This window comes from Megalobrama amblycephala, linkage group LG20 (assembly GCF_018812025.1).
Source record: "Megalobrama amblycephala isolate DHTTF-2021 linkage group LG20, ASM1881202v1, whole genome shotgun sequence".
Classification (NCBI taxonomy): domain Eukaryota; kingdom Metazoa; phylum Chordata; class Actinopteri; order Cypriniformes; family Xenocyprididae; genus Megalobrama; species Megalobrama amblycephala.
The window spans coordinates 32,030,092-32,043,429 of record NC_063063.1 but is presented as its reverse complement, the minus strand read 5'-3'; the positions used below and the strand labels follow the sequence as shown (position 1 = coordinate 32,043,429).

At 37.1% G+C, this 13,338-nt stretch overlaps 2 protein-coding genes across 3 annotated transcripts in view; both read left to right on the top strand.

Annotated features, from left to right (window-relative positions):
* Positions 1-6,127, top strand: part of chrm3b (cholinergic receptor, muscarinic 3b) — a 32,341-nt gene extending 26,214 nt beyond the window's left edge. The window contains exon 3 of the mRNA XM_048170066.1: positions 4,088-6,127. Within this exon, the coding sequence (XP_048026023.1) occupies positions 4,111-5,691 (1,581 nt within the window). The 5' untranslated portion in view covers positions 4,088-4,110 and the 3' untranslated portion in view covers positions 5,692-6,127. The remainder of the gene's footprint in view (positions 1-4,087) is intronic.
* Positions 6,128-12,110: 5,983 nt separating this feature from the next.
* Positions 12,111-13,338, top strand: part of fmn2b (formin 2b) — a 58,985-nt gene continuing 57,757 nt past the window's right edge. For both annotated transcript variants that reach the window (XM_048170065.1, XM_048170064.1), the window contains exon 1: positions 12,111-12,259. The gene's annotated coding sequence lies outside the window, so the exon portion shown is untranslated. The remainder of the gene's footprint in view (positions 12,260-13,338) is intronic.

The following is a 13,338-nucleotide window of genomic DNA, read 5'->3' as shown; positions in this document are numbered from 1 at the left end:
GTGTAGGGTAGGGTTGCAAAGGGGCAGAAGGTTTCTGGTAAATTTCCGGAAACTTTCCACGGGAACCTAACCTGGGGAATTTTGGAAATATTCCAATTTGGAAACTTAACAGGAATTAATTGGAAATTTTGGGAAATTTATATAAATGTATAATATTTATATAAAATGTATCATATAAAATCAAATATAAACATTTTGTTTGGTCATAACATTAAATAACAGTTATTTATTTTTTGCATTCGATTAATTCTAATTTAGTAAATATGTAAAATAAATATATTTTTAATGCAGCAATTGTTGTGTTATTAATTTCAGTGTCACATGATCCTTCAGAAATCATTCTAATATGATGATTTGATACTCAATGTTGAAAACAGTTGTGCTGCTTAATATTATTTTATAACCTGTGATACTTTTTCTGGATTCTTTGATGAATAAAAAGTTAAAAAGAACAGCATTTATTCAAAATATATAAATCTTTTCTAACAATATAAATCTTTACTATCACTTTTTATCAATTTAACACATCCGTGCTGAATAAAAGTATTAATTTCTTTCAAAAAAAAAAAAGAAAAAAAATTACTGACCCCAAACTTTTGAACGGTAGTGTATATTGTTACAAAAGATTTCTATTTTAAATAAATGCTGATATTTAAATTTTTATTCATCAAAGAATCCAGAAAAAGTATCACAGGTTACAAAAAATATTCAGCAGCACAACTGTTTCCAACATTGATAATAACTGAGTATCAATGTGTATATTATGTATATCAAAATAGAAAACCCATTATTTTAAATTGTAGTTATATTTCACAAAATTACTGTTTTTTTCTGTATTTTTGATCAAAAGTGCATGTTATGTACAGTGCATGCAGGGGGTGCAGTAATAGTGTGCTGTGTGAATGTGATTGAGGAAAGTGCAAGGTAAAAATTCAACTAAAATTGCATTAAATATGATTGTTTTAATCAAAATTATGCTGCAAGGTGTTTTTTTCAACTACATTTGTTATAGGCTAACCTGAAATTTTGCAAATTCCCTGTTTATTAATGCCAATATATTCCCGTTAATTCCCATGGAAAGTTTCCTGCTTTGAAAATTCCCGGTATTTTGCAACCCTAGTGTAGGGCAATAGAAAATACGGTTTGTACAGTATGAAAACTATTACGCCTATGGAATGACCCCATAATTCATAAAAACAAATGTGTGTGTGTGTGTGTGTGTGTGTGTGTTCTGGGGTTTGAGTGGGTTTTAGTCTTGAGTGTGACTGTGAAGCACAACAGATGGTCTCATAGCTGAGCGACACACACACACACTCTTCCTAATTAACAGAGAGCTGGCTGACATCTGCGACCCTTGACCTTCAGCTGACCTCAGGTGTGTGTTTTTACTTTGAGGCCAAAACTGTGAGCTGAATGTGACAAAACCTCCTTGTGATGATGAAAACTGCAAAATATGTATTTTTTCTTGAGTTGTATATATATCAGACTGATGTTTTTGTCTTGATTCCTCTCTGCATGTAAACACTTTCACTGGTGTTCATGTCTAAGTTTTGATGTCACAACCAGAGGACAAAACAAAGATTTCAGGATCTGAATGTAAATGTTTTATTGTGTTTTTATGATATGCTGATTTTCGATGGATATCAGTGTTTTGCGCATCTCAGTGTGAAGGACATCATGATGATGTTTGAAGATCAAATCCACATAATGAATGTTTATTAAACAGTGCTGAGTGTTTATCAGTGTCTGTGTATATGAGACATATGAGTTTAACATTAGTATATATGTTAATAGGCTTATTTTTATTAATTTATGTGTTTTATGTTGTGTGCATGGCAGGTAAAGTATGTGTGTTTGTATGTTTGTCTTTAGTTCGCATATGTGTGCGTGTGTGTGTGGTTGTGTAATATTATGAATCAAATCTAAAGAGGATATTAAAATTTCACAGTTTGAATTAGGTGTGTAAATGAATCATGTGGGTTATTAATTTGGACATGTATTTTAATAATTCTGCTATCCACAGGGTGTTATGAATTAAACCCTGTCTCATGATGTGAATCAATATCATATGTGACTCAAACCCACAGATGAAAACAACATTATGAGCCTGATGATTGAATACAGACATCATAAACAGAGACACACGAGATACAGAGACGAGAGATCAGGATCAGATGAGCTCGTTCACGATCGTTTCCTCCTGTCTGTCTGTCTCTCTGGTGTCTCTTGTCAGGTTGATCTGTTACGTGGATCCGTCCGCAGTTTGACATTGAGTTTTGTCACTGTGTGCAATCAAACTCAAACATCCTGCAAACATCAAACAATCACTGATAATCTTCCTCTTCCTGTGGATCGTGATACTTCTGACTGCTACCTGACAGATAACAGAGCTGTTGTGAGAAATAAAGAAGGATATAATGTAATATAATAATATTTTTTGTTTCTTTTTAGTAATGCTTTTTAAATGTTGTTATTAAAGGATTAGTTCACTTCAGAATTAAAATTTCCTGATGATTTACATCCAAGATGTTCATGTCTTTCTTTCTTCAGTCGGAAAGAAATTAAGGTTTTTGAGGAAATCATTCCAGGATTTTTCTCCATATAGTGGACTTCACTGGGGTTCAATGGGTTGAAGGTCCAAATCTCAGCTTCAAAGAGCTCTACATGATCCCAGACAAGGAATAAGAGTCTAATCTAGAGAAACCATCAGCCATTTTCTTAAATAAATAAAAATTATATACTTTTTAACCACAAATGCTCGTCTTGCACTGCTCTGTGATGCTCCACGCATGACGTAATCATGTTGGAAAGGTCACGCGTGACGTAGGTGGAAGTACCGCGGTAGATCTCATTTTCTCCTTCAACTTCAAAATTGTCCGACATCATTGTTTTATCTTTTTTTGTAAAGGCAGTTTGACTTAGTCTTTGTACGATCACTTTGTAGACGCTGAATCGGTATTTCCATGACCTTTCCAACATGATTACGTCATGCGTGGAGCATCACAGAGCAGTGCAAGATGAGCATTTGTGGTTAAAAAGTATATAATTTTTATTTTTTTTAGAAAATGGCCGATGGTTTCTCTAGATGAGACTCTTATTCCTCGTCTGGGATCATGTAGAGCTCTTTGAAGCTGCTCTGAAACTGACATTTGGACCTTCAACCCGTTGAACCCCAGTGAAGTCCACTATATGGAGAGTTTGGTTCCAAAACACGATAAACGCCATTTTTAAAAAAAGTATTGTATCTGATCAGTATTGAAAAATAATTTATTAATTTTGCTCAAAATGCGATATCCGTCGTGTTATTCTGTAATGTTTTCTCCCTTTCTTTCCAAAACGCGACAAACGTTAGTCTCCTTTCTCTGCGGAACGCGATATATCCGCACAACCAATCACAGCGCACCATTCCACACATTTAATACCAATGTACTCTGCAAATGTGTTTATTTAACCGTGCGGTGGCGTCAGATACTCTTTAATCGATAATGACAAATAATTTATAACATTAACAAGATGACCCGTTGAATTCATTTTGGGAGCGAATGTCTGTGAAATGCCTGTATATAAGATAAATATTGGCAACGTTTAGACTCTGTCATATATGTGAATCAACTTACTTTGTTGTGTATTTTCAATTTGAAAAATAACTTTTATATTGATGGATTAATTACATTTTGAAAAAAAAAGTGTCATGGATTTATTGCATTTTGGGGAAAAAATAATACATTTTTATAATAAACTTTTTAAAATCAAAATGTAGATTTGAATTTTTAATGTTTTCATAACCAAAAGATGCTATGTGAAAGTTTGAAACAGAAAATCTTGCCACTTTCTTGGTAAAGAAAACACCTTTTTACTCAAATGAATCAAAATGGAGTTATTGCGTTTTGGAACCAAACTCTTCATATGGAGAAAAATCCTGAATTGTTTTCCTCAAAAACCTTCATTTCTTTTTGTTTGACTGAAGAAAGACAAACATTTTGAATGAAATGGGGAGTGAGTAAATCATCAGAAAATGTTAATTCTGAAGTGAACTAATCCTTTAACTAGTTGTTTGTGTCGTTCTCTCATACCTCTTGTCTGTCAGCTTCGCCCACAGAATATGCCACCATGAACCTGACGCTGAGCGCCGAGCCTGGAATATTCCTGACCAACAGCTCCCCGGGGATGCGGGCCTATCTCGTCACAGCTTTCGTACCACATGACGTCCAGACCGATCGGCCTGCCAACGATTCGCTCCTGGCCAACTTGACCGGCAGCCACAATGGCACGTCGCCAGTGACGTACGACCCGCTCGGCGGCCACACCGTCTGGCAGGTCGTGATGATCGTGTTCTTGTGTGGCTCGCTTTCCTTAGTCACCATCATCGGGAACATCCTGGTCCTGGTGTCGTTTAAAGTCAACAAGCAGTTGAAGACGGTGAACAACTATTACTTGCTCAGCCTGGCATTCGCCGACCTCATTATCGGTGTGCTTTCGATGAACCTCTACACCACTTACATCATCATGAACCAATGGGCTCTTGGGAACTGGGCATGTGACTTGTGGTTGGCCATTGATTATGTGGCCAGCAACGCGTCCGTCATGAACCTTCTGGTCATCAGCTTCGACAGGTACTTCTCCGTCACGCGCCCCCTGACGTACCGAGCCAAACGGACCACCAAACGAGCCATGACCATGATTGGACTCGCCTGGTCCATTTCGTTCATCCTATGGGCGCCGGCCATCCTCTTCTGGCAGTATTTCGTGGGAAAGCGGACGGTCGAGTCGGACGCATGCTACATCCAGTTCCTCACGGAGCCGATCACTACGTTTTGTACGGCTATTGCCGCGTTCTACCTGCCCGTCACCATCATGACCGTCCTCTACTGGCGGATCTACAAGGAGACAGAGAACCGTTCCAAGGAGCTGGCTGGGTTGAAGGGTTCAGGAAACCAAGGGAATCCGGAAGAACCGGGAAGCTCACGCAGTCATAGCAGTTACGAGCTGCATCCATCCAGCCAGAGAAATTCTGGGAAAACGAAAGCGGGGCGTTTGTGGTTCTGGCCGTCGAGTCGAACATCCGGCAGCGGCGACACGGACCGCAGCAGCAGCGACAGCTGGAATAACAATGAGACGGCTGTGTCTATCGACCAATCGGACGATGACGAAGAAGAGGACGTTGAAGACGCCCGTCCCATCTACTCGGTCGCGCTCGAAGGACGCGGAGACTCCGATAGCCTCCAACCGACGGACGCAGAGGCAAGACCATCCAGAAAGGGATGTTCCTCAGCGCCGAAAGACCAACCCAACGCCAACATCTCTCACAAAGACGCCAAACGCTTCATCTGCAAGACCAAAACACAAGTCAACAAGCGCAAAAAGATGTCTCTGGTGAAAGAGAAGAAGGCGGCGCAGACGCTGAGCGCCATTCTCCTGGCCTTCATCATCACCTGGACGCCGTATAACATCATGGTCCTGCTGAACGTGTTCTGCTACGAGTGCATCCCCAGGACGCTATGGGCATTGGGTTACTGGCTGTGTTACGTCAACAGCACGGTCAATCCCATGTGTTACGCTCTCTGCAACAAAACCTTCCGCACCACCTTCAGATCCATTCTGCTGTGTCAGTGGCGTCAGAAGAAACCCAACAAACCGCAGATCCAGCAGAGACAGCCGGCGGCGACCTACCGGAAACAAAGTCCGGATTGAAGGTCGACATTGTGCGTTTGTTTCTGAAGGGCTGTGCAGTATTGATGTTTATAGGTGCCTCAGTTAAACGCTGCAAACGTGATGTTCTTCCTCTTGTTTTCCAGTACAAATATCCAAAACATTCTTAAATCAAGATGCATTTACTGGAGAAGCAAAATTATATATATAAATTAAGTAGGGTTTTCAGAAGTACCGACTTCTGTACCAAGTTGGTAGTGAAATTTTAAAAATGTGACTATACCAGCATTTCCCCCTAGCATTCTTTGGCCCAAACTGGGGTACGTGAGGTGACGAGGGGGTACGCGAACTTTAAGAATTCTACCTTAAAGTAATATTAAAACTGAGCATGTATTTCTAAATGCCAAAATGCCGTAAATCCAGTACATTTAATCAAAGTACCTCATCATTTGCAGTCAAAAATGACTGTATCCACATAAGCAGCGTGCATATGATAGATTGCATGCAGTCTGCTGCCTTAAATCGCGCTAAATTACTGTCGTTCTCGACAATGCACCTTTGTAAAAGTAGGGATTTAACACTTACTCGCATGAAGAACAAATATAGACACAGATAGTGGATTCATTTCGATTTAAGACTCAAACTTTCTCTGATACAAAAACATACCTTGTGTGAGTTCTTGTATTTAATGATGATAACAAGCAATTGTTCCCAAATATCCACATGACTGCAAACGTGACATTATTATACAACAGATCAAAAAACAAAACGTACATTTTAAACACAGTACTGTCAGTATTTGCTCTATTTTGCAATGAAATAATAGTTCTAACGAAAACCACAGCAGAACTACAACACACGTCTCTGTTTCGCGAACAATTCTGCGGCTTTGAACGAATCGTGAGAGTCAATGATTCAATGATTCATTCACAGCCACTTGCTTTGTTACTGAATGAATGATTCAATGACTCACTCATAAAAACAGTGACTTGCTGCCACCTACTGGCGGTTTTAGTTTAATATTTAAAAGTTTTTCTTGGTTTTACCATCATTGCATATTTCTCTATTGAACATTTTTATTTAAAACATTATTTATTTTATAAAGTTATTCATAAAGGTAAAAATATGCACTGGAAAATCAATTTAGGGGGCAAATATTGTCCCTTAATGGTAAAGGTGTGACTGCAGTCGAAGTGAAAGAGAGGGGGTACGCAGAAGGATGGTAATCCCTTCAGGGGGTACTCCAGGCTAAAAAGTTTGGGAACCACTGCTCTAGCGGACTCTTAAACACCTCTGATTGGCCATTGTGTTCATGTGCTCAACAGATATGTCTGTGATTGGCTACAATGATCAACGCTTCAAAAACATGTTGTAAATAGAAACGTTTGATGCTCTTCACGGAGCGCTTACACAATTACATACGGGAGCTTTGAAAGCAGGTGTCTATATATTAGCAGATAGTCAAAAGCTCCCGCGAGTATCTGTGTAATTGTTTGGTGAAGAGTCAACTCAAGTCACCTTTATTTATATAGCGCTTTTTGCAATGCAGATTGTGTCAAAGCAGCTTCACATTGATAACTGGTACATAATTTTGGCTGCACGGCAGGTCTTAAAGAATAGTGTCAATGCAGGCAGATCAAAGCACTGTTGAATATCAAATGTCAAGTCAAATGTCAAGTGTCCCCAACTAAGCAAGCCAAAGGCGACAGCGGCAAGGAACCCAAACTCCAACAGGTGACATCAGGTGGCAAACAAGTGGCAAATAGGTGTTAAAAAAGCATCAAAGGTTTCTATTTACAACATGTTTTTGAAGCGTTGATCATTGTAGCCAATCACAGACATATCTGTTGAGCGTGTGAACACAGTGGCCAATCAGAGGTGTTTAAAAATCCACTCAACAGCACTCAAAATGCTAGAGGGAGATGCTGATATCATCACATTTTTAAAATTCCAGTACCGAAGTCTGTACTTTTGACAAGTACCTAATATTAAGTCTTGTTTTCTGACAAGTGCATCAAAATTAAGTGAGTTTACGCTTAAAACAATATCTGCCAATGTGGTCAGAAAAATTATTTTAAACTAAGTTTGTTTTTCTAACCCGACTAGATATATTTTTCAGAAAATAAGTGCATTTCGCTTCTCAAGTAAATGCATTTTGATTTAAGAATATTTAGATATTTGAACTGGAAAAGAAGACAAAAATACTGAGGAAGAAAGTTTGCAGTGAAGCCATCAAAAACGGATTGTGTGACTTCAAAATCAACCACTACAAAACATTTTCTGCACCCTGTACATATGAAATTAAAAGTTTTCTTTCCTGTGTTGATGCATTTCCTACTGAAACTAAAAGTTGGGTTGGTACATACAGTATTTAAGGGCTCATCCTTTTTTTACATTTACATTTATGCATTTGGCAGGCGCTTTTATCCAAAGCGACTTTATACACATTTACATTTGATCAGTTCTCGCTTTTCCTGGGAATCAAACCAATGACCTTGGTGTTGCAAGATCTACAGGAAAGCTTTAAAAATAAATCACTTTGTCCAACTCTGCACGTTTGGCTCATAACTTTTTATAACCATTATGAGCAAAACATGTGAGAAAATAATGGGTTGGACAAATGCGGTTTCATTTTGACTAAATGAAGCTGTTGATAATCCCTTTCACTGATATGGTTCATGTGTTTCATTGGGGTTTTTGGTGTGATGCTCCATGTTGTGGTACTTCTGTGATTTTTGTACTTTTGTTTTACTGCTAAAATGACTTTTACTGGGTGTGATGTCATGACTGTTTTTCCCAATAATGCCGAATGCATTTAAGTCAAGTGCACACTGCAAAACTGAAGCACTTTGTTTTTAGTTCGTGAGACTGCAAAACTCCTAAAGTTGTCATTTCTAAAGCAAAAAACCATTTACTGTTTTGCCTTTAAATACTGAAGTACAAGTAAATGTGGAATCTTTTTTATTCCAAGTAAATCTTTGGCTAGATACTGTTGTAAAACTTTGAGATGGTTATCCACCATCAATTCCTCTGTGCTTTTTCACCCCTGAGAGCAGCAATGAGCCAATAAAATCTCAAAAAACACCATGGGAAGAGGGAGCCAAAAAACCCTTCTGCCCACGTCTCCTCAAGCGCCGGCGCATCCCTGAATTTGAGCAGTTTTTCTTTCTTTTTTTCTTTCTGTTCTACACTCTTAAAATAAAGATTCTTTATTGGCATAAATGGTTCCATGAAGAACATTTAATCTTTCCATTCCACACAAGTTCTATAGATTATTAAAGCGTTAGTTCACCCAAAAATTAAAATTCTGTCATTAATTACTCACCCTCATGCCGTTCCACACCCCTAAGACCTCCGTTCATCTTCAGAACACAAATTAAGATATTTTTGTTGAAATCCGATGGCTCAGTGAGGCCTGAGCAATGACATTTCCTCTCTCAAGATCCATTAATGTACTAAAAACATATTTAAATCAGTTCATGTGAGTACAGTGGTTCAATATTAATATTATAAAGCGACGGGAATATTTTTGGTGCGCCAAAAAAACAAAATAACGACTTATATAGTGATGGCTGATTTCAAAACACTGCTTCATGAAGCTTTGGAGCATTATGAATCAGCGTATCGAATCAGCGGTTCGGAGCGCCAAAGTCACGTGATTTCAGCAGTTTGGCGGTTTGACACGCAATCCGAATCATGATTCGACACACTGATTCATAACGCTCCGAAGCTTCCTGAAGCAGTGTTTTGAAATTGGCCATCACTATATAAGTCGTTATTTTGTTTTTTGGCGCACCAAAAATATTCCCGTTGCTTTATAATATTAATATTGAACCACTGTACTCACATGAACTGATTTAAATATGTTTTTAGTACTTTAATGGATCTTGAGAGAGGAAATGTCATTGCTGGCTATGCAGGGCCATCGGATTTCATCAAAAATATCTTAAATTGTGTTCTGAAGATGAACGAAGGTCTTACGGGTGTGGAACGGCATGAGGGTGAGTAATTAATGACAGAATTTTCATTTTTGGGTGAACTAACCCTTTAAACTATTCTTAGACAAATGGTTCTTTTAAGAACGGTGGGGGAACCAAGAATGGTGGTTCAATGTCATTGTGTGAAAACCCACTTTTGGAACCTTTATTTTTAAGATTGTGTGCAAATCAGTGTTTAAACCTTCTGCATGTTGAAAAGAATAAACTCCAGAGTATCGCAGCTTCAGAATGACCTTGTGTTTTCAGTATTTCAGAGCGGAAAACAACAAGCTGTGAGTGTATAAATGTACTTCTGTCTTGTAGTGTGCACTTCATTATAAAAACAAATGTTTGCAGTTAGCTATCACAACTCACAGATTTACGTTAGAATAACTTAATCCTGGATTTAACTTGAGATATCCTCAAATATCCAAGTTGTCACATATATGTTAGAATTTTCATGTATTAATTGCTTTTTTATTGCCAATGTGTTTTTATTTCCAACAGCTTGCAATGGAATTTAAAAAACGAGACCTTACCTGACTTCCTGTTGTCTATGAAAGCCTGTAGACTGATTTTTATGTGAAGGACGTGACGTGGAACGTTTTAGCCGGGAAATGTAATAACGGTTATGCGCGCTCCCGAGAGCCTCTCATCCATTATAAATGCCTTTATGATGTTCAGGATAATGACAAAAGAGCCATTCTGTACTATAAAGTCAATGTGTCATGCAAAGAAAAGGGATTAATTCAAACTATAGTCTCTATTTAAATATAAAATATACTTTATAATCAAACTATCATAACTAATATTAATTACCTCATCTGTCGACATGATGTCGGTGAATCGCAGAGCTGGTGCAAACACGATCAGAAGATTTCTTAACTGCTGCTTTCTGTCATTTTTATCGTGTGTTTATTTTGTTATTGAGAGGAAAGCGCGTGCACATATTTGCATACTCATCTAACCGTCGCTCAGCAGCGTCGATAAGTTCGTTAACAGTATATCACTGCAAATTAAGGTATTCACAACTTATTTTTACTTCTAAGCGAAGAAAAAACAAGACATTAACCGTGAATATATTGGGGCATTAAATCAAGCTGTACGTTGCGTGTGCACGAGAAGCTGCAGTTCACTTAACGGCCACCGGTGCCGCTAAAAACAAGCATTACTGTATTCTACACATAGCTCCTTTACACTTCATATTTCACGTTGACTGAACTTAAGAATCTAAAGCTTTTTTGTTTGTTTGTTTTAGTGTCGAACTGTACGGTTCCTCATTGTTTTCAGCAGGAAATTAATGCAAAAACAACTTCAAGCAGGGAATATCTGCTGCAAAAATACCCAAAATGTAAAATGTGCCAATAAAAGGATCGTGTAATGAATTCTTTTAAATTGTGAAATGTGATATTTCATTATTGTGCATATGAATGTCAGATGAATGGGAGTTTAGTGCCTGTTTCTGTAAGATTATGTAGTTTAGATTGTTTTTGAATGCGAAGTCGTGTTCGATTACAAATAAATACATGGTGTGTTTTTTTATATGGTTGGTTAGAAAACAATATGTAAATGTCTCTAAAAATAAACTATGATGGGGATTTCCTCTTGGTAAAAAGTGAATTTGAACGGCTGGCTGCTCATGTGAACAATCCTTTGAACAATCTCCCTGTTTTTTCAGCATGTTTGGGGTAAAAGATCCCTTGATTACAAACAATGTTGAATACTGTATGTGTAGTATACATACTGCTGTAACAGCAACAGAAGTGATGTCAAGAGATACAGTATTTTACACATAAAAGACCTCAAAAAAATCAAATGAAGAGCGACACTCCCCTCTAGTGGGCGGAATAAAAACAGCAAGACTCTGAGATGTTAATTCAGCTTTTGTGACTCATATTATGATCTAAAAGCTTAAAATTGTTAAACACACTTTATGAAACACTTAGTTCACTGTTTCTTTATTCAGGATGATTGGTAATCTTTATATTGATTACTGTAGCACTGGGAGTGATAAATTATAAACTGTTGTACAAAGTTTTATGAGTTTTGTCTATACTGAGATGTTTGATCAATAAAAACCAATTGTGTTTTTTTTGTGGTTATATTTTGTATGAGGTACTAAATATTTAATACATTTATCCACACACACACACACACACACACACACACACACACACACACACACACACAAATGCAATAAACAAAATAAAAACACATCGTTGGAGTGTTAACAAAATGATTCTAGAAAAAGTCAATTTAATTTAATATTAGCATCAAACCCCTTGACATTTATTTTGATGAATACAAAAAATATTGAGTATAAAAGTCTGATTCTGTTAGCCTTTTAATTGTGAAACTCATTTATTGTGGTTATTTAACCTGACTCAGATCAACTTTGACTTTTCTTTCTTTGTGTAAACTTGATTTCACTGGTTTATTAAATCCCACTAATGACCAAGCTTCACTGCCTCAGTCTGTTCTGCGTGTAGTTACTGTAACTGACCGCTGGGTGTCACTATCGCCGCAGAAATCACGCGCGCAGGTGCCGCGCATTATAACCGCCGGCGGGAAAGATGAACACACACAAGCACACGGTCATGGCGGAGGATTAAATAAGCAGAAGTGATTAATGAGTGAGTATAATATGAGACAAACACACAAATATGGTGTTTTAAACACAAGTTCACAGTTACAGCCAGTTTTTCTCCGTTTTCATTAAGTTTGATTGGAGTTACAGCATAAATAGGTTTGTTTGTATTGTTGGTTAGTCAGGTTTGTCACGTGGGTTTTCGTCGATTGTTTTAAAATTAAGAAACAGAATCGAAACATTTTTAGTGTGTTTTAAACGGAATAGATTTTAATGCCCAGTTCAGATTCACAGTAGTTAATTGTTTTCAGTTTACTAACAATTAGAGTTAACAATTTGCTAACGACAGGGAAAAAATGGGCGGGAAACGACTGTAAAATTTATGGAAAATGATTAGGGCCAAGCAATAATAAAAAAATAAAACCATCTCGGGATTAAAGTTGTTAAATTTCGAGAAAAAAACTCGTTAAATTGAGAAAAAAGTCGAAATAAAATGTTGAGAATAAAGTCATTAAATTACGAGAAAAAAAATCGTTAAATTATGAGAACAAATTCGTAATTTAACGAATTTGTTCTCGTAATTTAACGACTTTTTTTTCTCGTAATTTAATGACTTTATTCTCAACATTTAATCTCGATTTTTTTTTTCTCGAAATTTAACGAGTTTATTCTCAACATTTTATTTCGACTTTTTTCTCGAAATTTAACGAGTTTTTTCCGAAATTTAACAACTTTAATCTTGAGATGGTTTTATTTTTTTTTATTATTGCTTGGCCAATAGCAGTAGAAAATTAATTACAGTACATCAGTTTACCACAAAATTGTTACGTAAACATACTTATGATAAATACTTGTAACGTTAAATAATTTTTATTTTTTTAGCTTAAAGGGACAGTACACCCAAAAATGAAAATTCTGTCATCATTTACTCCCCCTTAAGTTGTTCCAAACCTGTATAAATTTGTTTTCCTGAACACAAAGGAAGATATTTGGAAGAATGTTTTGTAACCAAGCGGATCTCGGGCCCCCATTGCCTTTGCGTCTGCTGCCAATCCTATGAATACATTTATTTTTCATCTCTTTCCACTAAATGATTTGGCTGAAACAATTTAAATGTTTGCAGCA